Source organism: Strix aluco, chromosome 1, assembly GCF_031877795.1.
Source record: "Strix aluco isolate bStrAlu1 chromosome 1, bStrAlu1.hap1, whole genome shotgun sequence".
Classification (NCBI taxonomy): Eukaryota; Metazoa; Chordata; class Aves; order Strigiformes; family Strigidae; genus Strix; species Strix aluco.
In genome coordinates, this window is record NC_133931.1 from 106080442 (window position 1) to 106106852 (window position 26411).

At 40.6% G+C, this 26411-nt stretch overlaps 1 protein-coding gene across 3 annotated transcripts in view; it reads left to right on the forward strand.

Moving 5' to 3' along the window:
* The window catches only part of ADCY1 (adenylate cyclase 1), a 187963-nt gene that overhangs the window by 30263 nt on the left and 131289 nt on the right, over positions 1-26411 (forward strand). For all 3 annotated transcript variants that reach the window (XR_012623927.1, XM_074830272.1, XM_074830264.1), the window contains exon 2: positions 13838-13987. Coding sequence is in view for 2 of the 3 variants with exons in the window: in XM_074830272.1 (XP_074686373.1) it covers positions 13838-13987 (150 nt within the window). In the remaining variant the exon portion in view is untranslated. The remainder of the gene's footprint in view (positions 1-13837; positions 13988-26411) is intronic.

A 26411-nucleotide genomic window follows, 5' to 3' on the forward strand; every position in this document is an offset into this window, starting at 1 on the left:
AGGGTTGTATCTCTAAAGTTGTCAGAACTTTGAATGAACATCATGGAATTTATCTCTTATTAGTTTTAGCTGGCATTTGGACTTACTGAAAAATGCTGCTAGAAGTTGCTGGAGACCCCTAAAAGAGAACAGAACTAGTGTTCCTGTGATTGGTGCTTCTGTTAGTTCAAATTAATTTTTAAATAAAAGTACATACTGAAACAGACCTCATTTTCACAGACATACCTTTTCTCCTCCTGTTAGTTCCCCATTTAGCTGCTTCGGGAAGCAGTCATTTATGGGATCTAAAAGTTTGCCTTAGTTTCATGGTCCAGTGTAATAGTTACTGAATCTGCACAGGAATGACGGGAGCCTCACTTTAGTCTATATTCTGCAGTGACAGCCTCTCTGAGACCTCCCAACTGAACCATACCCCCTCTTTCCATCCTGTTCAGGCTGTGATAGTGTTGCCTTATTAACATGCTTTTCCTATACAAGCATCAAATTTTAATCCGTAGAGATTCTGTTATATCTCAATACAGTTAACTTAATCACCTGGTTGGGCTGCCTGCTTCCTTTAATGCATAGCACCACTCCTGTGACCTTGCCTCTTGTTTTTTCGCTATGTATTTGCACCTTGGAAATAAGAGTGTCCCACTGATTGTTTTCTTTCTAGTATCCTTCTAATATGATATTTCTCATTCAGTATTCAGTTTTAATTCACCCCAATTCCCCCTTCTGTATTGGCACAGAAGCACATACCCATTTGGTCAAACTACTTACTTTCTACTCTCTGCTTAGATGAGACTTGACTGGTTCAAGCTGTTCTTTGTTGTTTCTCCCAGCAGCTCTCCTTAGTCTCAGTAATCTTTTGTTACTTCATCTGCAAAGGATGTGTACTCTTGAACTGTGTGATCTTCCACCTTGTCAAAACTCCCCAGTTCTTAGTTTTGTTTTGACCCATTTTTTATTTCTGTGAAGTTCATCCTGCTTGCAAAAACTCATCCTGTTCCCAAATTACTAATTCAACACCTCCATTTTTTTAAGGGTCTTCACGGAACTTCTGCTATCACCTCAACTTTCAAGTACACTATGACCCAGTGTTTGATGCCATGTTCTTTTAAGAAGTGTCTCAGATAACTTCATTGAGGGAATTAGGATCAGATCACTGGTATTTAGTTCTGAAGGCAGGAGAACTATCCCTAATGAATCTGTGTAAGTTAGAATTTCTTATAGAAGGGTTTGTGAACAGCTAACGTGGGCACTTTGTGAGACCTTTTGGGGCAATCACCCAAGGGAATACTCAGTGCATCAGAACCTGGCCAAGAAAATTTTTGAAGGATTTGACATAACAGATATTTTTAAACTTTTATTATTGTTACCTTCACATCAGAAACATACATAAAAAACCTGTAATAATGATAACAGTAAAGCAAACTTCATTAGCATAATAAAATATGTACAATTATTTACAGAGTCCAAAAAATTAATGTAACTAGTATTATGCTGTTGTTGCAAGAATGTATGTTTCACATCTATTTTTATTTTTAAGTACAGAAAGGGAAAAAAAGGAGAAAAATGGAAAAATTGTAGTATACTGTGAAATTATATTTTCTTACTTACATTTCTGGTATAGAAAAATTATAAATATCTGCACAGTTATTTAATTGTAGTGTACTGTGAAATTACATTTTCTTACTTACATTTCTGGTTTAAAAAAATTTTAACTATGTGCACAGTTATTATGGAGGTTTAATTCAATACCACATATCTCATTTTTAAATCCCCTCTTAGATACTTGTAATTTCCAGGATTGTTTCTGACATCATTCTATAATGATTTAGGAGCTACTTATTTCAGAAAACTACTACTATCAGGAGACATTAGAAAATATTAAAATGGTTGACAAGTTATTGCATGAATAGTTGATTAATATTTTAATCTTTCTGTAGGTAGCAAAGCTTTGCCATGGAGTAATAAGCATCTGCCAGACTTTTGTGTATGTTGTATCTGGCTCATATACATATAGTATAATCAAAAGTGCTATATCTGGTTTTATTATGAGCCCATTTTATACACATTTATACTTAGCATGATTCAGTATGTATCTTTGTGATGTGCCAGCTTTTCCTGTACCTGTGCAGTCTTTATGATACAAGTCCTTTGAGACTTACAGGGTAGTAGATCATTTCAAAAAAGTAATCTCTATTTTTTGCTGTATTGGGGGAAAAAAAAGAAGAACCCTGAATCTCTTGTCTGTATTCTGGTAATGCATCCCTGTGCCTTTAAGACCAGAGACCTCAGTGGAAAGTGGGCTAACTGATGTTCAGTCCACAGGACCAAGCTAGAGCTGATGCACATTAACCTCTCCCAAAATGCACACAGTGTGAGCATCCTGCGCACCACCTCTTTCTAGCTGCAAGCCCACGCCTGTTGGACATTTTTCTAGATGTTGTAAATGTAGTCAAATACAGTCCTTTCATTTATCTTGCGTCTTTGGGTCAAAGAACACACAGAGCCCGTGCCAGAAGAAAGCAAAAATAATACAGCAGCACTGAAGAGTGCATGTCCTATTCCATACTTGTTATTTCATTTCTTTGTGCAAAAAAGACTGCAGTCAGCAAACCCTTAAGAGGGAATTTGTGTACACTTAAGAAAGACGTAATATGACATAATATGACGTATTACAGTAGTTGAAGTTGACTTACTATTTTTTACCAGTGAACAGCTTGTTTTGGGGCTTAACATACTATCTCACCTGTCTCATTTGTTTTGAAGCAGAGTAAGAAATTACTGATGTATTTTGTTTTCCTCTGTAATTTTAAGAATTCCCAATAACTCAGTTAAATCCCACTCTTGTCTTTTCCAGGGCATAAAATTCTGCTATTTGCAATCTCTTATGTACATGGGAATAGCACCATTTCTCTTAAGATTGCACATTCTTAATTTGATGGACAGCCTTAAGCTAACCAGAACTGATGAGACATTCAAAGAAGAAAATAGACCCACCAGACAGTTTGTAGGAAGGAGGACTTTCATAGTTTAAATGGAAGTTGGGATGAGTTTCTGAGTATTTTAGTAGCTAGAGGAGCAAAAAAAATTCCCAGGAAGGCACCTCATTCACAATTCAAAGAATATCAGTCCATGATGCTTGCCTATCATCTCTTACATTCAAATAAAAAAAAGCATAAACCCCTTTCTAATGAGGCAGAACAAAATTAGGGGAAAAAAAAAGAAAAAAAAAATTAGCACCATGTTCAAGATTGTGCTGAATTTTCTCTAAATTCGGCATCGTATCTGTAGTTCTAGCCCCCTTATTATTTAGCTCTTCTGCTCAGAGTAGGCATGTTTCAGTTCCACTTTTTATCATTAGTTTCCATCTTTCTTTTTATTTTCCCCTTACCCACACTTATTCCTTCTCTTCCAAAAACATTCTTGATTTATGTCCTGTTATCTCTTATGCTTCTCCAGCTTTGTGATTTAATACTTTATTTCTGCAGTCCAACTCAGTGTTTTTAAATGCCTGGCATTCATAATATTGTGACTTTTTTTCCAAAATTTTTTTTGCATTTAAATGATGTTACATTAAGACAGAACAAGAAAACCTACACATGACAAGAAGATCATACAACGCAAGAAGTTATTAGTCATGTGCTCACATGATATGTCTTCAAAAGCATCCTGTTGCTCACAAAATTGTCATATTGTTCTTTCTAAGGTCCTGATTCAGCAATGAGGGTTGTATGAATCAGTTTGGAACACTACCCAAATTTCCAACCATGGAATCATGCCTCAATTTTTTAGCACACTCAGACTATTTTTAATCATACAGCATAGAGATTCTAACAACAAACTTGTTTTTTAGGATCACTAACTGAAAATGAGTAGACTTTGGTCCTTTGGTCCTGAATCTTTAGAATTTCTTTGGCTTCTCTCAAAATCATTCACTGATTAATTCAGTTGTTAAAAAGAATCATTAAACACAGGTATATCCTCTTGTTTTCAAGTGCAAATCTGACTGGATGCAAATGTGACCAGATTTTTTTTTTTTTTAAATCTTCTATCAATTTCTTGTTTGATCAGTTGCTTAGAGACATACTATATAGCTGGTTTCTCTTTGCAAAAATAATTTTCAAAGATGAGCAAGAAAATGGCTAGCATTCTCTATCTCTTCTGCTTAAATTGTGCCTTTGCAACTTTGGCAGTAATAAAGCTCTCAAGTCCCAACACTGACAGAAGATACCATAGCTTAAATGACCCTGCAGAGTGAAAATCATCTTATCTGCAGAGACAGTTCTTGCAAGTTGTAAAGCACAATAGGAGAAAAGTAAATGGGCTCTGTGTAATAGAACATAGTTTCCTCAAGGCAAACACTTTCATCTTTTCAGGACATTTGACCAGAAGTGACATCATTCACCAACTGCTTCAAATATCTGCATGGAGAGGAAAAAAAGAGAAAAAAGATACAAGAGGACACTTGTCAGGTCTAGCAGGCAATCCTTCTGGTGGAAAGGGAAACTGACTGAGATCAGTTTAGTCCTAATGCAGTCATGTTTTCACTTAGCAATACACAGGCAGCCAGAGCAACAGCGTATGTACTTTTTCCTTTCTTTATCTCCAGCTGCCTTCATTCATCTGGAAAAGGACCAGGTGTCTTGGCAGTGAGTGAGAACCAAGGTCTCACAGTTTAGTCATTCAATTTAATTTGCAGGTGACTTGTTAGAAGACATCTGTATACTTCTTGACATTTTTGGGGCAAACTTTTTCTAGTGGCATAAAATAAATATGAGGTCCCGTGCTTGATATGAAAAATGTGTACCTGACACTCTTTGGGTCACCAAAAATTACTTCAATTTGCTATATAGGCCCTTAAGTAATGCATTCCAGCATGATTTCCTAACAATGAGCTCATTACAGTGTAATATTTGGACAGCTGCTTGAACTTAACCTGTGTTTATATTCTCATCTGCGATATGCTTGTGATTATACCTAACTGACATCGCTGACTTGGGAACCTGGTTTGATCCATGGCAGTCTCCCAGATCTTGAGAAAGTCCCCTAAAGCTAAATTCAAAAAGGCACTTGGGGGTTTTAAGGATGGGTGTTGTATTTCCTAGGTTTTATGCATCGAACCTTCCAGGAACAAAATTCAAGCCTTCTTTGAAAGTAGCCTGTGTACAGCACAGGAGAGCGCCATTTCAGTACCAAATAGATGGTGCACTGTCTGTGCAGCATGTATAGTAAGCACTGGGGATAGTACTTTGTCTCCAGCAGCACATTTCCTAGGCTTGATAAGACCGAGCTCGAACCACTGGAGAACTGAGCCGGGACTTACTTGGAAGACCCATGTTTTGTCACCAGCTCCATCACTGGCTGGCAGAATGAGACCTCCACCCCAGCGCCATTTATTGGCAAAGCTTTGTAGAGCACTTTCAAGTTTTTAGAGAAAACACTTCAATAATTAAACTAAAGCTGATGAATGAGAGGTTCTGAGTGAAAAGATAGAAGAGCATTCCAGCTACCAGGATGTGCAGCAGCTCAGTGCATAGCTCTCAGTCTTCAGTAAGCCAGGTCCCTTAAGAGGCACATTGTGGAGTACGTTTTATGGATATAACCAAATCATGCCACAGGAGCATGAGAACAGTGAGTTCATTTGGCCGGTGGCACACAGTGGGCTGCAAAAGGAGCATGGCTGGGAGCCTGGGAAGGAGGCTGGCTCACTCAGACTAGGCAATCTTCCTCCTGGGTTGTTACAGGAGCAGTATGAAAACATTGTACCCCTTGCTGAACTGAAGCAATGGCCTCATTTCGTGTCTCTGTAGTTTAAGAGCTGTATACTAGATAAGAAATGCTTCCCGTCTATAGCAGCCAGGCACCAGACTGAAGCCGCTATGTACTGTCTCTCAGCCATACACAAGACTCAAATGAAGAAAAACTGCGTTTAAGAGCTGAAGTCACCTAGCAACTATAGTCCCACCAAAGGCTTCAAGCTAGCTTGGAGTGTGTATCCCCACAAGTCTTTATTTTTATGATGTATTTAATTACTGCAGCTTTAAAAAACCCCCACGTATTAAGATGTTCAGATGGGTTCTTGCGGAGGAACAAGTACTGGAAAGGAACCATGTGTTGCATACCACAAATGCAAACAAATTTTGGACAACTGATTACTGTACTATAATTGCACAACACAGCATTATTCTAACTAATAGAAAAAGGGGAAAAAGCTGCAGATTTTTGGTTGATGTAGAACAGATTCAGGGGCTGATCACCTGAAATCTGTCAAGCAAGTAAATAACATGCACAAATAAATTAAAATATTGGCCATAATTTTTATAGAAATTATTTCAACCGCTTTGGCAACATCTTCCAAATCTTTTGTGATAGATAGCAGCTATTCATAATGCTTGGGAACAATTGCAATGTCCAAAAACCCCTAAACTGTAACATCCCACCCCAAAAGCACAGAACTGAGGGTTTATTTGTTCTATGGTGACTTACAATACACCGTGAAAGAATGCAATAGCTAAATCAGGAAAGAAATATAAGTAACTTCTGCCTCTCCTCAGCACAAAGAAATTTGGGGGGGGTAACATGTAACATGCAACCCAGTTAGCTAGAATATTTTGAGTTTTCTGGGATGCTCATTGTGTCAGCTTTCCATAGATGGAAGTGACTGAGACCATATTATTAAGTTTAAGGTGTATGTTTTGCTGTGAACCTGTTACACAGTCTGGAGTGCAGTACCATAATATAACAGCAAGGGAAAGCTACAGCGAGATATCACATCTCTCATATCTTATCTGAGAGGCATTCATAGCCTCTCATATAGTGAAAAACCATGGAGATCAGCCAGTTCTCTTGTGTACCTAGACTCGACTGATTAGTATGGATGACTAGGAAATTATTTTTTTGCTTCACATGTAATACTCTTCCGATATCCTCTTCTGTTTGCAATAACCCCAGCACATCTGTGGGCTTCGGAGAGAGTTTGTTGCCTTGTCTTAAAGCTAATCTCCAATTATCTATCTGTAAGGTCTGGTTTGATATATGGAAAGATTGTTGATACTAACCTCAACTGGGCTTAATAGATACAAACATGAAACCAAGAGAAATAATTAATATTGTTCACATGCTGTGAAGAACCAACTCACAAATGTGTATCAGTATGCACACATTATGTATAAAAATAGGCTTCGGACAGAGACAAATCAGGGCATTTTCTTACTGCTTCTTTTGAATTTCTGAAGTGCAGCAACCCAGTGCTATACTTGGCAAGTTTCAAACATTACTGTTTAAGTTGTGCCAACCATTTCTAACAGAATATTGCTATGGGTTTAGGACTTTTTTCTCTTTTTTTTTTTTTTTTTTTTTCCCAGAATACAGCTTTTATGAAGTCATTCATTATTTGGAATGGTTTGAAGTGATTGAGAAGTTATGTTTGAAGGTATTTCAGCCTGTATGCTGCTTGCAGTATTTTTAATCCAGTCCTTTATTTCTTATTTCTAAAATTTCATATATCAATGCTCTGTTGTATATTACCTGTAAATCCTCTGTCTGATATTTTTCCTATTCCCTAAAAATCAGCTGCCTTTATTTTAATTTAAAAAATGCAGATAAGAACAAAAATTCTTGTGCATAAGTGCTTCTGTCTTCCTAACAAATAAAAAATAAAATTAAAAAATCCAGAAAGTACATCAAAACAAAGATTTAATTTGTTGCCAATGTGAAAGGTAGAAATGATGGAACTGTGAGTTACTTTCAGAAATTCACTAAGAAAGGCACAACAGCTCAGAATCTCAAAAGTAGGAGCCTGAAATTAATGTCATAGATTCATGTCACACACCTGAGTGAGAGTATTGATGGGCAGGCAGTTGACACTCTGGAACTTCAGCAATACAAATATTCATTATCTTATGTAATCACAGATATCTTTATCAGATCGTTTTTAAGCTGCAATACTACATAAGGGTTAGGATTCAAAATTTATGATTCAGTCAGCCCTAGTTCTGATAGTCCATCATAACTCTCTGCTACTTAATCTCAGAGGTAAGTGCTTCTGACACCAGATTAACAAATGGTGTATAACGTGATAGAGACATGCACTAACTGTTCTCCCAGTGCATGTTTCCAAGTTAAAAGGACATGTCCTTTGGGGAAAGATGTAACAAATGAACTTTTGAGCACTGGGGACCTTGATGGTTCTCGATGACTCTACTTTTGTAGGGGGCATTTTTGGAAAAGGTTTATGGCATGTATTTTAAATAGTGGTTATGAATTGTGTCTTGTACTTTGGTCAAACAGGTATGCAGCCAGAGGGAGACACACGGAGTGGATTTCTGCAATTACACTGTTATTGTTCATGTACACTTCAAAAAAACTGGCTGTGGTTAATGGACATAGCATCCTAGATATCCTAACAGTCTCTCCTCGCTTATATGGTTATAGACACCCCAGTGCTACTGTCTTTTCCTCAACAGTGACATCTGCTCTCATTTAACACCTTATCACTGAAATAATTAGTTACTAATCCCCTCTTAGAGTATGCTGTAGATTCAGGAGGCTGTGAATGAAGACACAAACCACAGCACAGCAGAACAATATTTACTTAGTATGTGTCATAAATCAGTTAAGACAAGAACTAACAAAAATAAGAGAGGGATGTTTATTCAAAATGGGAATACATTTATTTAATCTGGAGAAAATTTGTTTGGCTGCCTTCTCTGGTAGAAGGGCATGCTTTTTGGGATGCAGTTGGTAATTAAGGAGAAGTTCTCTGTTCCTGTGTTATGCCACTTCAGCAAAGGGGGGGAGCAGATGCAGTAATTAAGTGTTCTCAAAAGGTTGCAAAGTGAGTTGATTAAGTGAATTACTAAACTTAACAAAACCATGTCAGGATCAAGAGGCAATTGTTCAGTCTCTTTTATGGAGTCTTGTGCTATAAAAAACGCACTGCTGTAACGGTAACATTTTCCGTAACAGGAAGAAGAGAAACTATTTTTGTTTAAACTTGTAAAAGGTCTTGTTCACGATATCAACACTTCTCATAAACAGCACAGGCTTGCCTGCTCTGCAAGAGTTTTAATGGTGGAAGCACTGACTCAGTTTGGTAATCTGTTCCTGACTGTTTCCTTAGAGGCATGCCTCACAATAGACAATTCATATTTTACAATAATGCATGTCATTGCCATATCTTAAAGTATTTTGACAGAATAAGTAAATATTGCATTGTCTGCATAACAGGAACAACAATAGTGGCACAGAAATTACTTGCAGTAAAATTCAATTAACAGAGAAAACTGGAAGTAGACTTCAGGCCCTCCATACCTCTCATTGTATCAGATATGTGAGGGTTAAGTCATACAAGAACCACATAGGTCTTGTCTTTTCTGCAAATTTCAACCTTCACCTGGAAATGCTGACAACATTTCCTACATATTCCACTCTTCCCTACTTCATGGGATACTGTGAGAACTCATACTGCTGAGAATAAACCAAACACTGATATTAGCCACTAAATTACAATCCTGGGAGTGCTAACTCCTGAAATCCCTTCTCAGTCCCGTTCACTCCACAAGCCCAGCTTTTAAAAAGCACAATGAAGTTCTGAGGGAGTCTCCTGAAGTTTTCTTCTCTGATAATTTCTATTTCCCATTTAGTCTACTTCAGTTGGGTATTTCAATATCCATCCACATAAATCTTCAAGAGATCCAGAAGTCATTTACACTTTTGTGAAATAGTCATGTTTTTCTGAGGCAATTTTGTGAGACAAACAGCAAGCTTCTCCACAATGAAAACCAGCATCAGGTTTGAACCATCTACTATGCAACTGTTTACCTGATAGCAGAATAAGTCTGCTTAGTAAGCAGAGTCCTCTCAAAAGGCAAATAACATGTAGAAGAATTTTTTGCCATTTGTTTGAGAGAGAGGAAGTTCACACATAAGGGTACTTGTTTTGAAGGAAGAAGAAGTGGATAATAAATCCTATCTGGAATAGAAAAAAAAGTTTTGAAGGACTCTTCAGAGACTCTCTCAGCTAATCCCAAGAGACATTCAAGAAGTGGGAGAGTATTCTGGGGAAAAAAAGGGAGATCTTTAATTGAACTCCTCAAGGCCTGTGTATGTGTGTGCATGTTACATGCTTCTTACCTCCAGAATTATTTGCTCGCTTCTTCAGGGGTGTTGCAGTATTGCAGTTTGAGTTCCCTACAAAAACTAACTTGACACACAAGAAAGTCAATGGAGGCAAAAAACAGGAGAAACAGAAATTTGGTTGAAATACCTGCTGGAGCTGCCAGTCTCTCTTCACTGAGTAGGCAGACCACAAGAACTAGCTTCCTGTGTTGGAAGTCTGGCTTTGGTAACACTCTTTAGAGCCAGCACAAGGAACCATGCCAGAGTTCATCCAGTGATAGAAAGTGTACCCTACTAAGGACTAGAGAAGCTTGAAGCTCATCAGGTTGATACTGAAGTGCAGCAGATATGCAGAATGAACAGTACAAGATTCAATTACAACAATAAATTAAAAAAATAATTTTTAAAAAAAGGCTTTCATGACCATGATGCCTTTTTTTTTTTTTTTTTTTTTTTATTCTGGCTGACCCGTAATCTCATTATGGAATGAGAGAATAACAGTGTTTGAAAGAGGCTGCAGCATAAAAATGTTTTTGAGCGACTTTGTGTTGCATTAAGTAAATTGTTTCTTTGGTAGTTCTGTAAATAGAAGGTGGTGGTGAGACCTGAAGAGCTGCTAAGCAGTAGTATAGTGAATAATGTAAGAACTATTTAAAATTAAATTCCTTGATATTTCATCAGTTCTGGATGCCTCAGTATCTCTTCAAAGATCCTTAGTTTTAACAGCAAGTCTCTCAATCTTTCCTGGAGTTGTGGCATATAATGTATGTAAGTTACATATGTATGTATGTGTGTATATATAAAGGTACATATTTATGTATTAAAATGAAAGGGACCAGGAAATGGCATGCATTTGAGAAACTTAGAGAGAGAGATGTATGTAGTTTGCAACTGGGAAAAAATAGTAATTAAGCAGAAAACGGGTTGTGGAGGGAAGGAACTCTTACCTCAGGAGACAATCTGCCCTACTTTCTTTTCTCACATTTTGAAATCTATGAATCTTTTAGTTGCTTTATCACTTTTCCTGATTCCCTGCAGGCCAGAGCTGACAGCTAAGCCTCTGTTTTATCTTAAACTGTTCAAAGTATGTCAGAAAATGACTTTTCCTGCTGAGTCTGAAAGTGGCGTCATGATTGCAGGAACCCACCTACTGGTTACCCCCAGTCCAGGTGATCACCATTGCTGGAGTGAAATCGTAATGATAGTCTCAGAACAGCTGGCATATTGTTACAATATATGGTCTATTACTGCTTGCAGTTGAAGACCAGAAACTGAGTTGACTCTTCTTTTTATTCTCTCTAGAAGTAATTATTTATGTCTTGGGCCACTCTGATATCAGCACATAGAGATAGTATTAGTTTTTCACCCTGTGTTATTAACAGCTGTTTTGTACATGGACAGGGTCAAGCAGTTGCACTGTCTGTTAACTGCCTTGGCTGTTTATTCTGTGGGCTCTCTCTACTGCCTTTGAATATGGCCTTTACAAATCCTTTCTATTTTTATTCCACTGCACTTCTCAGAATTAGCTTTAAAATACACTGTTGTCATTACACTTCAGCATGATAAAATGCAGGATAAGGTGAGTGCAGATGCATTCATGTCTCTAAAAATAGGATTCTACTGGAATTTCTACACTAATTTCATTTTAGTAGGTTTTAACTTGTGCTGAAAATTGATATACCTCAAACAGTTCTCTGTGATGAATCAAAATAAAGCAGGATAGGAATTGCAGACTGTTTATGCTCAGCTTGTATCTAGAAATAATATGCTTGTGTACTGCTTTTCATCTTCAAAGTTTTACCATCCGTATTACCTCTCTGAGAAGTGACATGTAAGTAACTGGTATATGAGATTCTTAGGTTGAAATTCATCTGGCTGATGACACCTGAACCTGCATTTTGCAGTTTTCAGGGGGAAACCGTAACACCATTCTTTGCTGGTGTTAGCTCTTGTGAGATAACTTTGGATATCTGAGGAGAAAGAAAGTAGTAATGCTGGACACAGCTCCCTTTATTGTCACAGGGTATCTTTTGATTTTGCACTGCTGAGAATGTTTGCAGGGAAGTTGTTGATGTCCTGTTAACTAACAACCAGGTATGAAGGTAAGCATTAGAGGACTTACAAATCTGTGAAGGTCTGGAGAACCCACCCAGAATGAATTTTTCAATTCTTCCCACTATACTGAGATCACAGGAGATAGAGATGTATACTGCCATTAGTAACACACATCAGAAACTTCCTTATTATTTTTGTAGGGTGAAACATTTCTCAAAGACTCTCCAAAATCAGCAGGGAGTTTCTGGAAGTCATTTTGGATCTTTGCTTACCATATTGGCTGAATTCAAGACCTCAACCCTAGTCCTGTTAGTCAGCAAGCATTCTCTACAACGATGTCAATGGTTTTATTTTTCTTAAAATTTCATTGGCACAGCTGGACTTCCTATGCAGTGCAAACAAGGGCAGTGGTCTCCAATTTACACTAGCAGATCATGCAACAGCAGAGATGTACTACCTTGAAATGTATGCCTTAAGAAATAAATGTCAGTTGTATGGTCTTTATGAACTATTTTAGGTGCATAGAAATTTAACATGAACTGTGTTACTTGCTGTAATGTCTGTCTTTGCTCTTATTATACCCAATCTTGGCCAATTTATGTGTCAGCTGATATCTGAAATTTTGGAATTTATAAGTCCCATGAATCTTTGTCATGATGCTGTGGTAGTAACTAGAGGAAATATGGAGAATGAGACTGAAAAGATGCTGAGTAAACAGGCCTTATTACCTCCTTTCTAAACACTGCATTACATTGCAGAGTTTACCATCTGAAGACATATTTCAGACATCAGAGATGCTGTGAGAAACTTGGACAGGATTGTCTTAGATAGGGACATTGTGTGCAAACCACTGTTGAGTTATTTAACTAACTTTATCACATATTGTAAAAACATTTTAAAAACCCAGAAGGGCAATTGGGTCATTTATGTGTCCTTCATCAAAGCACTGTTCATAGCAGTAATTCATTGTCCCTGCTTGTAGCATTGTGGTGAAGCTTGGTTTGTGCCAAGGGCCATCATTTGAAAGCCCTCAGCACCTTCTGAGAGGTCTGCTGCAGGATAGCATCAACAATATTTTGGATGATTTCTCAAAAAATACAGTGTGGTTGCTAACAGTATAGACATGGGAAGAGAAGCAGATTTTCCAAGTGCAGACTGCACAGTATGAAAGCTTGGGGTACCTAGGCACCACATTTTGATTTAGTTACAGATTTTGTCAGTGCCTTTCTTCTCAACTATAAAAAAAGGGACAATAATATCCCAACTTTACAAAGGCACAGGAAAATAATTTCAGTCTTCCAGGCATCTCGCAACTGAACAAATGGTGAAGATACTCTCCTTATTAGATGGACAGATCTGCCAATGGGCTGATGAAAGAACTGAAGCTGAATGAAAGTGATAAACTACAGATCATCATAAGAGAAATTAAGTTCAGCAGATGCAAAGTTCTGTGTTATGCAGTACTGATTGCCTGGACTTGTGGTAGCTGCTGTAATTGTTTCACTGCAGTTGGGTTATGGGAAGGAGTATCAGTGACATGGCTAGTGAGGCAGAATTTTTAAAGACAGTGCTTTTTTTTTTTTGCTTTTTTTTTTTAACTTTTGCTGAGTAGAAATGTAAAATAAAAATCTGTATTTTAAAATATTTATTTCTTTTTCTTTCTTTCTTACAGCTTGTGGCCAATGCAATCCTTTTTGTCAGTGTAAATTTGTATGGGGTCTTTGTGAGGATTTTGACAGAAAGGGCTCAGAGGAAGGCATTCCTACAGGCCAGGAACTGCATTGAGGACAGGCTGAGGCTGGAGGATGAAAATGAAAAACAGGTCAGTTTCTAAGCCTTATTTCTTTTTCTCTGTTTCTTCTGAGGTGACTGTAGTTATGTGAACCACAGGTCAGGACTTTGCTGCTGAGTGTGTGCATTTCCATTGTGAAGGAAGGGTGCTGCCTCCCCCCACCTGCTTCAGCTCTTCCTCCCCTGGGCATACACACTCTTCACTCTTCTTCTGCAGCACACACAGAAGGTGCAGGCTGACCCTACAGCTACTGTCAGCTCCAGCACCAGAGAAGATGTATTTTAGGGCTGAGGTAAAGCTAATATACTATTGCAATCTAAGATCCTGGAGTTTTTTCTGCATGGATGTTTTTTGGTGGGTGCTAAATAATCTGTGAATAATCTGTGAATACTTGTGTGCTATAACCTGTTTGCATTCATGACACCTATAAAAAGAAGTCAACATTTTGGGGAGAAGGGGCTGCCCTGATATACATGAATAACTGTGATAACAATCTATTCCTTTTCTGAAGAGCCACCATAGTAGTTTGATGGTTTATTTCACACAATGTTATCAATCAATCTTCCAAGCAGATTTGGAAACAATGAGAAAAACTGCTATATCTGGAGCTTGCTGTTGTTACTCACACATCTGAATATTAAACCTACTAAGATACGTTCATCTGTAAGGTTTGGACTAGATTTTCCTTTCTGTCTAGAGGCCACACTGGAATACATAGATATAACTCCATTGACCTCTGTGGAATGATGGTAACTTATGCCAATAAACAACTTAAGTGGTATTGAAACCTTGATATACAAGATGTCAGGGTCCTCAAAGCTTGTGTACCTTGCACACTTTTACTTCCCTTCACTTGCAATTTCTCTAGCAAGTCTATTTCTACGTGTGAAATAACACAGGTCCTTAAGTACTTTCTGTTATGAATTGAGTGAATGCATTTTTATGACCTGAACATACTCTGTAATAAGTAGATGTCTTCTTTGAACGACTGCATATCTTTGCTGGCTGTCTAAAAATGGTATTAGGATCAAAGCCTTCAGGTTTGATTCCAGACTTTTGTACTCCAAAGCTGCAGATTGTCAAAGGCATAAATGTGCCATAAGTGAATTTCCATGGGATTTAGGCAACCCTGCCATTTGTGCCTTTGAAAACCCACTTCTGGGATCCAACATGAAAATAATACTGATTTTTGTTAGATCTCTAGTTTTGTTTAGTAAGTTTTGTTACTCTCTAGTTAGCACATTAACAATCTGTCTTATTTTATATTTTATCCATGCATACAGAAAAACAAGAAAGCAAAAACATTACACATAAGTATTGTTGATAATATACCTAGAGAATCTGCAAATGTTTCAATGCAATATACAGGTCAGTGAAGAGAATATAATTTTCTCCTACACTTGTGAAATTAACTTTATGCAACACAGTCTAAAACTCAATACAGTGGTGAAATATGCTAATTAGCTGTCAAAAGTACCACCAAAATACTCTCTGTGGCTGCCCTCACACTACATTAGAATACCTCTAACTAACACCAGGGTGAGAATGAACACATGATTACAGGATACAAAATTATTCTGTGGTTGCTGTGACATAACGTAGCCCAAGTTTCCAGCTGGCAACACTCATGAGTGTTTGAGAGGAAAAGAGATGTTGCTGACCTAGTTCAATTTTTGTGATCGTTCCTGTATTTTTGTTCTCTGAAGTACCAACATTACATGTTAAAAAGGACTGAATTTTTTCATCAGACCTTCTTGTCTCATTCAAGTGCTCTGACCTAAATACTGTAGCCCTTTTACATTGAGAATTGTAATCCAAAATGTTAAAACCTTTCCCTGCTATTTCTCTGCAAGTCTCTAATGGGAAAGGAAAGAACATGCTCTTGGCTTTTAAACATACAAAGACTCTGGAGTTAAAGTGTTGACTGTATGAGACAGATACCACAGCTGAAACTGTAAGTGAGATTTCTTCCTCCATGTTCTGCTTACAGTGATTCTCCTCGTATGGGACACATTTGTAGTAACAGTCCCACATGATAATTTTGATAGATCTATTTTTATCATGCAAGAGCAAAGATCTCGTGTTGTAGCATTTTTGGAGTCATAGAATCATAGAATTGTTTATTGTGGAAGGGGCCTTAAAGATCATCTAGTTCCAATCCCTCGCCATGGGCAGGGACACCTTCCACTAGACCAGGTTGCTCAAAGTCCCGTCCAACCTGGCCTTGAGCACTTCCAGGGAGGGGGCAGCCACAGCTTCTCTGGGCAACCTGTTCCAGTGTCTCACCACCCTCACAGTAAAGAATTTATTCCCAATATCTAATCTAAATCTACCCTCTTTCAGTTTAAAACTGTTACCCCTTGTCCTGTCACTACAGTCCCTAAAAGTCCCTCCCCATCTCTGCTGTAGCCCCCTTTAAGTACTGGAAAGCTGCTATAAGGTCTCCCCAGAGCCTTCTCTTCTCCAGGCTGAACCCCCACTCTCTCAGCCTGTCCTCATCAGGGAGGTGATCCATCTCCCTGATAATCCTCGTGGCCTCCTTTGGATCCTCTCAAGCAGGTCCATGTCCTTCTTATGTTGGGGGTCCCAGAGATGGACACAGCACTCCAGGTGAGGTCTCATGAGAACAGAGTAGAGGGGAAGAATCACCTCCCTTGACATTCTGGCCACACTTCTCTTGATGCAGCCCAGGATACGGTTGGCTTTCTGGGCTGCAAGCGCACTTTGCTGGCTCATAGTCAGTTTTTCATCCACCAACAACCTGAAGTCCCTCTCCGCAGGGCTGCTCTCAATCCATTCATCGCCAAACCTGTATTTGTGCTTGGGATTGCCTAACCCATGTGCAGGACCTTGCACTTGGCCTTGTTGAACTTCATGAGGTTTGCACGGGTCCACTCCTCAAGCCTGTCAAGGTCCCTCTGGATGGCACATCCCTTCCCTCCAGTGTGTTGACATGCAGTAGTTTGCAAGTAGGCTTTGAAAGTGTTTCTGGGGAGAAGGGGAGCAGATGGTCTCTGTTTATTTTAAAATTCAGTTTAATGTTAACTGTGTTATCTGTTCTTTCTGGTCACAACAAATAGCTGGCCTTGATGGTGGCATGTGTTGGGTTTGTGTGTGTAACAGGGCAGGGGTCTGCAGGGGTGGCCCCTGTGAGAATTTTCTCGAAGCTCCCCCAGCTCCAAGTCAGAACCTTGGCCTCTGGCCAAGACCAAGACAATTAGCGATGGTGGCTGTGCCTCTGTGATAATGTATTTAAGAAGGAGAACCTGGAAGAGGAGTTGGTGTTACAGAGGCTCTCAAATAAACAAGCAACCACCAAAAATTCAAAATTTATTATTAACACAATTAACTAGCCCTCTGCAAACTACAGGTTTGAATGTCTGTGAGAGGGGAACAGAACAACTTCCTAGGGTTTAACGACAACCCAAAACGCTCTATCACTCACCTGACAAGTGAGGGCTCTCAACCTCGAGGACTTGCTCAGGGCAGTGTCTCAACCCAAGTCACCTCAAAGAGTTTCCTTGGGCAGCATCCCAACCCAAGGGGAGAGTCCTCGACCGCAGCGTGCTGCTCCAGGGGACAAGCTCAGAATGGCTCCCCCAGGGGACTCCATTTATACCCAGGCCAAATCTGACCTGTCGTCAACAGTGGCTCCCATTGGCCAAAGGCCCCAACTACTGCGAAGCCCCAAGAACAAAGGCAATCAGGAGCTGCTACACTTCAGCAGCCAAGAAGCCCTATTTTCATTGGGCGGGTGCACCTGCCACAGTTGGAGTGGTGAGGAGGAGTTGTGAGGGAGATACCTATGTGAACACTGAGGTCAGTGGAAGAAAGGACAAGGAGGAGGAGGGGAGGTGCGCTGGAGCAGACCCCCTTGCAGCCTGTGGTGAGAGGGCAGGCTGTGCCCCTGCACCCATGGAGGTCACCAGTGGAGCAGATGCTGACCTGCAGTCCATCGAGGACCCCACGCTGGAGCAAGTGACTGTGCCCAAAGAAGGCCAGGACTCTGCGGGAAGAAGTTTGTAGTTTGGTTCTGGGAGGACTGCAACACGTGGGGGTGACCCATGATGGAGCAGTTCAGGAAGAGCTGCAGCCTGTGGGAAGGACTCATGTTTGAGAAATTTTGTGGAGGTCTGTCTCCCGTGAGAGGGACCCCATGCTGGAGCAGGGCAAGAATGCATGGAGACCTCCCACCCTGAGAAGGAAGGAGAGGCAGGACTGACTGCACCCCCCATTCCCTGCTCCCTGCACTGCTGGGGAGAAGGAGGTAGAGAAATCAGGAACAAAGCTGAGCCTGGGAAGAAGGGAGGGGTGGGAGGAAGGTGTTTTTAAGATGTGATTATACTTCTCACTGTCCTACTCTGACTGTTATGTTTTGTTGTTAGTGTTTGAATTAAATTGATGTTCTTTTTTCTTCCCTAACAAGTCTGTCTTTTGTCTGTGACCAAAATGGGTAAGTCATCCCTCCCGATCCTTATCTCAATTTCTGAGCCTTTTGCTTTATTTTCTCCTTCCCATTCTTGAGGGAGAAGGGTTGAGCGAGCAGCTGTGTGGTGCTCAATTGCCCTCTGCGCTCAAACCACCACAGTCCTTTTTGGTGCCCAAGGTGGGGCAGAGGAATGCAAGATAAGGATAGTAATTGTGAGAGGTGATGGTCAGAACATGAACTGAACCTTGCTAGTGGAATAATCATGGGAATTTCTGTTGTAATTGTGTGTTGAAAGAACGCAGTGGGAGCCCAGCCATCATTTAATGCACAAAGGCTCAACTTTATTAGTACTCACACTCCTTTTATATCTACAATAATCAGTTCATACATATTGCAAAAAGCGAGCTCCTTATAGGTTGCTAAGGTCAGATACATTGGTTGCTAAGGTTAAATACCAATCCCTCCCCTTATGATTTCTGCAAGGCCTTGTACATAGTCTTGCTTCTGTTCTTTGTTCTTCTCTGATACTTTTCGGTATTTTCCCATCACGTCGCCGTTGTCAGCAGTTCCTCGGTGCTATGCCCTTTCTCACGTAGCCAGTTGTTAGCAAACTGCTCCACATGTCCCCCGTTTTCTTTTTGCACTTGTGCTAAAAATATTGCAGAGGCAGTCTTCTGCAGGGCCCTTTGCAGAAGACTGACAATACATGGCAACATCAAAAGCACAGTCACAATTACCAAGATCATGACCCCTATAGACTTGATCAGAGATATTAACCATCCTGAAAGTCCCCATTCTTTTAACCAGCTTTCAATCCCTAATCCTTCTATCTGTTTCAAGCTGTGTAGACCTTCTTGTAATTTCTTAATCTTTGCATAAACTGAAGAATAATTGTCTGTCAGGTTCATGCAACACATTCCTTCAAATTCCTCACATCCATGGCCTTGTGCTAAAAGCAAAAAGTCAATTGCAGCCCTGTTCTGTAAAGTAGCATGTCTAACACTATCAACATCAGTTAAAAGGCCACTTAAAGCTAAAGAAGTAGCGTTAGTCTGTTTGCTAAGCCAACCAAAGTTACCCAGATATTCTGCTTGGGTTGTGGAACTACCCATCCTTCAGCCTGATGCAGGTTCCAGCACAGGCCGAACACACCGAGCAGGAACCCAGCGAGGGCCGGCATCTGTAGAGACACAAGCATAACCCCTGCCCCAGGTTAATCAGTCGCTGTCGATGAGCTTGTCTCTCTTCCGGCGTCATTGGGAGGTGCGGCAGGTTTCGCCCATCTCGCTGGAACCCATACAGTGCCTGTTGGTGTAGAAACACAAAGATATCCCCTTCCCCATATTACTACTTTAGCTGGTCCTTTCCACAATCCATCTTTTGGATCCTTATAATTTACCCATATCTCTTTCCTTCCCTCACTTACTTTTGTCTTTTCATAATGTAACATAGCTGGTGGTTGTTCTGCGTCTCCAAATATACACAAGTGATTCATTACAAATAATGTTTTTGCTAATCTTTCTTGTACATCCTGTATTTCCTGATATTTTGTTACATAACGTTTCAAGGTACCATTTGCTCTCTCAACTATGGCCTGTCCTGTGGGAGAATGCGGTATCCCTGTTACATGCTTCACTCCCCACTTGTTTAAAAATCTCTGCATTCGACTTCCGACATATGCTGGTCCATTGTCTGTCTTTATAGTATTCGGGACTCCCATTATTGCAAAACAACATGTTAAGTGTCTGATTACCTGTATGGCCTTTTCCCCACTCTGTGCAGAGGCCCATATATATTTGCTATAAGTATCTATAGTAACATGTACATATTTAAGTCTACCAAAGCTTTGTATGTGAGTCACATCCATTTGCCATACTTCATTAGATTTCGTCCCTCTAGGATTGACTCCTATTCCAATACCAACCCCTTTATTGTGAAAACTACAAACAGGGCATGTTTTTACTATGGCCGTTGCCTCCGCCATTGTGATGCCAAACTGTGTTTTTAGCCCTTTTGCATTCTGGTGGAATATGTCATGTGCTTCTTTTGCCAATTTGTCTTTCGGCATGGGAACATGTACAACAGTGGATACCAACTTGTCCGCTCGAGCATTACCTTCCCCAAGTCCTATATCCCATTTATGACTCCTAACATGGATTACAGCATACGGTTGTTCCCTTATTTTTATGGCCCTCTGTAATGGTAAGAACAACTCATAGAGACGCTTATTTTGTACTTCCCTGACTTCTGCATCTTCTATCCTTGCTACTATTCCTGCTACATACATAGAATCAGTTACAATATTCAATGGTCCATTAAACTTAACCATCGCCCAAACTACTGCCAACAGTTCCAAAGTTTGTAGTGTGTCTTGTGCTGTGGCTTTTAATATCTCGTGTTTCCATGTATTATCTTCCTGCCACGTTATAGCTGCTGTCTGAAATTTCTTTCCTGCATCTGTATAAACTGTGATGGCATTCGGAATCGGCGCCTGTTGTCTTTTTGGCTGTTCAATCCAATGTAATTGTCCTAACCATCTCAAAGGTTCCATAGATAATTGATCAGTTGACAACATCATTGGCCCATTTAACATGGCTTCCTGCAATGCTATGCTATTTGCCAGGTACCACTGCATGGTTTCCTTCTGCATTGGACAGTATATGAATTGAGGTTCTCTTCCACTTATTTGAATAACTCGCACACGACCTTTCTTTACTAAATTTGCTAGTGCCTCAATTTTTTGAAGTAAAGATTTTGATTGTTGTAATGCTGGCGTGATCCATTCTAGCACCCATGTCTCCCCCGTTTTCTTTTTAGATTGCGTAAGAGCTCCGAGCAAATGCTGTGAACCCATCCACACAAGTATATCCAGGGGGAGCTCAGCATCTCTCCGATGCACTTGTCCAGAAGTAATACGGTCCATAATCTGTTGTAGCACTCGCTTCTGGTCTGCTGATAAAGACACCACCTGTGCAGGGTCATTTCCTTTTAACAGTGGTCGTAATTGCTGTAAAAGTTCGTTTGGGATGCCCACTATAGGTTTTAGCCATTGTAAATCTCCTAATAGCTTCTGAGCATCGTGCAGTGTTGAGATTTCAGGATTAATTGTCAATTTTTGTGGTGTTACTATTTGTTTCATCAAAGACAGTCCCAAATACTTCCATGGAGCTGTTTTTTGTATCTTTTCTGGTGCAATTACCAATCTTTGCTTTGCAGGGGTGTTTACAATTTCTTTTATCTGTGTTTCTGTAAATGGTTCTTTCTGTGCAAATAATATATCATCCATATAGTGATAAATTATAATATTAGTCCATTTTTGACGTAATGGCTGTAAAGCTGCATCTACAAAAATCTGACATAAAGTTGGACTATTTCTCATTCCTTGTGGTAAAACTGTCCATTCAAACCGTTGATCTGGCCCTTCTCTATTTATTGTTGGTAAAGTGAAAGCAAATCGGCGCATGTCCTTTTCATGAAGCGGAATCGTAAAGAAACAATCTTTTAAGTCCACAATCAATATAGGCCATTCATAAGGTAACATAGCTGGATTCGGCATACCTGGTTGTAAAGCCCCCATTGGTTCCATTTGTTTATTTACTTCCCTAAGGTCATGCAAAAGTCGATATTTGCCTGATTTCTTTTTTATGACAAATATCGGAGTATTCCAAGGACTAGTAGATAATCTTAAATGTCCTTGCTGATATTGTTCTTGTACTAGCAGGTGTGCTTGCTCAAGACTTTCCCTTTTTAGTGGCCACTGCTTTACCCATATTGGATCGTCAGATGTCCAAGTTATAGGGATCGGGAAAGTCCAAGCAATGGCCATTAGAATAAATGGTGATCGTTTGTCAAAACTATTCCCATTTGTGCTAACACATCTCTTCCAATTAAACAGTTTACCCCTGGAGGTAATTGCACTACAGCAAGCACCGCTGTGACTGTTTGTCCTTCAATTGTTAATTGTAGGGGCGGCGTTCGATTAGCTAAAGTTAAACCACCCACGCCAGTGATGGTGGTGGTATGCTCTTGTAACGGCCAGCCTTGTGGCCAAGAAGAAGGCGACAGTATGCTGGAATCTGCGCCTGTGTCTAACAACCCTTCCACAGTTATTGCGTTACCTTGAAATGACAGGTGAACAGTCTTTCTGGGTCTCGTACTCAGATTCAGTGTTAGCAGGGTCAGGCTTCCTGTAGATCCGAAGCCTTTATTTCCGCGACTCTCTTCAGTCACTGGTCGTATTGTTTGAGTCACTTGTGGCAGGGGCACCAGCTGTGCAATCCGTTGTCCCTGTGCAATTTTTACTGGTGGATTCAGTGTATATGCCATAATATAGATTTCACCTTCATAATCTGCATCGATAACTCCCGGTAAAACAAATAGTCCACATTGTGATGCCGATGATCTTCCTAATAATAAAGCTCCCATGGCTCTCCCATTAATAATGATAGGTCCTCGTACATTCGTAGATATTGTTTGAGGATTATTTGTTAACAGGGTAACATCTACTGCTGCTGCCAGGTCCAACCCGAGACTTCCCCGGGTGGCGGGTTGAAGGACTGCGCTGCGGCTGCAATTTTCGTCGTCGCGCGGCAGCCGGCGAACGCGCTCCGTGTGGAGTTTCCCGACCGTCTGCTGCAAGCCCCCTCATTATGGGAGTTGGATCGGCAAGTTTGACACCATACATTTCTGGCTGTACAACTCTTTCGTACATGCCCTGGAGCTCCGCATCGGTAACACCGCAGCTGCCCCTTTTGAGGTGTTTGCACTTTAACTGCTGCTGCTACCGAAGTCTGGAGAGGTGCAAGGGCTGCCATAACCTGACTTTGAGTAGCCTGAGCCTGTTCTTTCATTCCTTCCCCTAATTTCTTTATTGCCTCTACAAGAAAAGCCTGAGGTCCAGTGGGTATCAATGACGCCTTTTCAAGTGCCTCCTCTACAGTCCAATTTGCCCCTAATGTATTCAATAAACTCTTTGTAGCAGGATTGCCATTTTGCAAAATACATTGTTTTAAGAGAGCACCCTGCATGTAGATAGGTACTTTTGCTCTTTCAATTGCATTTACCAACTTATCTACAAAACTGCCCAAAGTTTCTTCTCTCCCTTGCTTAATTCCCATATACATTGGAACTCCGCCTGGCTCTTTCACTTGCTCTATGGCTTCTCTCACTAACCTCATTGCCTCTCTCACTTTATTTGGACCGAGCAGTGCTTGAGTTTCTACTCTAGCATAAGGTCCTAACCCCATTAATTCATCCATTGTAATCCCTTGTAATGGATCTCCTGCTTGCCGCTGTATCGCTACCGATTCTAATACTCTCGCTTGCCAATGCGCATTAAACAACAACAACTGACTAGGAGAGAAAATTAACTTTGCTATACCCCGACAATCTGCAGGCAAAAGAAGTTGAGTGCTCCAGAGATAATCTAACATTTGACGAACCGGTTCACCAGTAACACCATAAGAACTCACTGTAGAGCGCAATTGTGACAAAAGCTTCCAATCTAATGCCGTAACAGTAGCATTTATTCCACCAGCTGGGTTCGGCTGAAACTGAACTGGAAAAGCCATTGCTGTCGCCATCTGAGTCATCGCCTCATCCCCTTTTTCTAACCCCTCTCGTGCCAATGCATTCCAAGCCCGACACCTTTCTTTAGCGATCTCTATCCCCAGCCCATCTTCTGAGCCAGGAGTAGAATTCTCGCTTTCCGGCGTCACAGTGTGGCTGGACGCGTCAGGGCTACTCAGGGCGGGGGCGGGGGGAGCGGTAGGGAGAACTCGTTCTGAGCTTTCCTGTCCCGTCTCTTCGGAACGTAAAGGTGGTAAAACAAGCTCACGAAACATAGGCGGTAATGGCCACCTAGTTTCCTCCTCCCCATATCTGGTGTTTTTCTCTTTTGCCGCAACTGCGCTCTGTGCAGCTCTTTTTTCCGCCTGATACCTTAGCAATTCATTATGAACCATCCTCCATAACTTTCCCAACTTTTTTGCTGTCTTATCATCGTTCAATGTTAATTCCCATAACTTATCTCCAAATTTTCGCCATTCCGATAACTCATGAACTGCATGTGGATTAATAAAACAACCTTGCTCTACCCCATAAGCTAAAAGCCCCTGAAGATCCTTTTTTACATCTATTCCCTCAACCCGGCATTGTGTCAGCCAGGATGCAAATAAATCATATGCTGCTTGCCTGTCCATACCTGAATTTTTTTTTTTTCCGTTGCAGCCTTTCCAGGTCTCGGCAGCACGTATCAGCAGGGTTCACCTCTTATGACACCCAGGGCGCGGGCCTTTTCTCTTATTTCAGTCGCCTTTCGCCGTCCTCGCTGCTTAAGGACCTGAACCACTTTCACTGGTCTTTATCCTTCGTGGTGCCTTATACGTCCTTTGGCACGTATCACGTCGCGGTCACCATTTGTTGAAAGAACGCAGTGGGAGCCCAGCCATCATTTAATGCACAAAGGCTCAACTTTATTAGTACTCACACTCCTTTTATATCTACAATAATCAGTTCATACATATTGCAAAAAGCGAGCTCCTTATAGGTTGCTAAGGTCAGATACATTGGTTGCTAAGGTTAAATACCAATCCCTCCCCTTATGATTTCTGCAAGGCCTTGTACATAGTCTTGCTTCTGTTCTTTGTTCTTCTCTGATACTTTTCGGTATTTTCCCATCACGTCGCCGTTGTCAGCAGTTCCTCGGTGCTATGCCCTTTCTCACGTAGCCAGTTGTTAGCAAACTGCTCCACAATTGTGGTGGAGGACGAGGGGTGGAATTGCGTGGATTGTGTTTCGGTGTTGTGATAATGTTATTTTTATTTTGGTGTGGGGAAGTTTTGTTCTGTTTTGGCTTTGTGTTGATCATCCGTTTGTTATGTTGCTGCATGTTAGACTGCAATTTCAGAGTAACACCAGAAGTGAAGGCCAAGAACCAAATAAGCTTTAGACCATGTGTGAATAATTATAGTGATTCACTTGGCATAAGCTTCTTCTCTCATTGTCTATAAATCTCAGCAGCAAGACCATCCTCTGCAGAGCAAGCAGTTAAAAATAAATATTGTGAGGTGGTTCCTGTTCTCTGGAACTGCACTTGTTCTGTTCCTGCTCAGTCAGAGCACTTGGGCACTTCCCCTTTACTCCCACTGCACCATCTCTCTGTGTTCACTTCATTAATTCCAGATCATTCTTTGCCCATACAGCAAGTAAGGCATTGTCACCTTGCTCCCTGGAGGACTCCCAGTGTTAGACGTCCTTATGGATCTGGAGAGCAGACTCCAGCCAGTGGTTCACCCCTTCCCAACCAAGCAAGAGAGGAGCAAGCAGGGATGAGGAATGGAGCATACGTTCAGTGTAGAGAAAGAAGTAAGCTGTTGCTGATTGAGACTGCTTGCTGTCTGATTCAGAGGGGAAACCAGTAAGGAAGTTGTGGCTCACCATGTATTAAGTCCCAGCATGATGGCTCCTGAAGTGGTGCTGTGCCCCAAGGAAGTGATAGCATTGTGATTCTGAGGCCATCTTAATTTGAAATGCAACTGGACCACTGTGTTTAAAGGCCTGTAGACTCCCATTTTCCATTCTTCTAGTCTGTCAGCATGTGTATAGTTTTTTCTACTCCACAGTTTTGTGATGGTGAATTTCACTCTAATTATGCGCTCTGTGAAACAGAACTTACTTTTTATTTGTCATAGACTTGCTGTCTGATGACTTGATTGGGTGCTCTCCAGCTCTTGTTTTGTGTTAAATTATGAACAATCATTCTACAGTAACCTTTTCCATGCCACTTACAACACTGTAGGCTTCTGTCATAACTCTGCTCACCTCTCTTTCCAAGCTGAAGAATTGTAGCCTGTTTAGTCTTCTGATGTATGAAAGCTATTTCCTACCCCAATCTTGCCAACTCTGTAACAAATCTTACTCATGTTTTTTTTTTCCCCCCCCGACAATAAGAATATTTTTATGCATATTCATGCACTGGATTTGGAGATAAAGAGTGTAATTTCCATCAGTGAAATGCACTTGCTG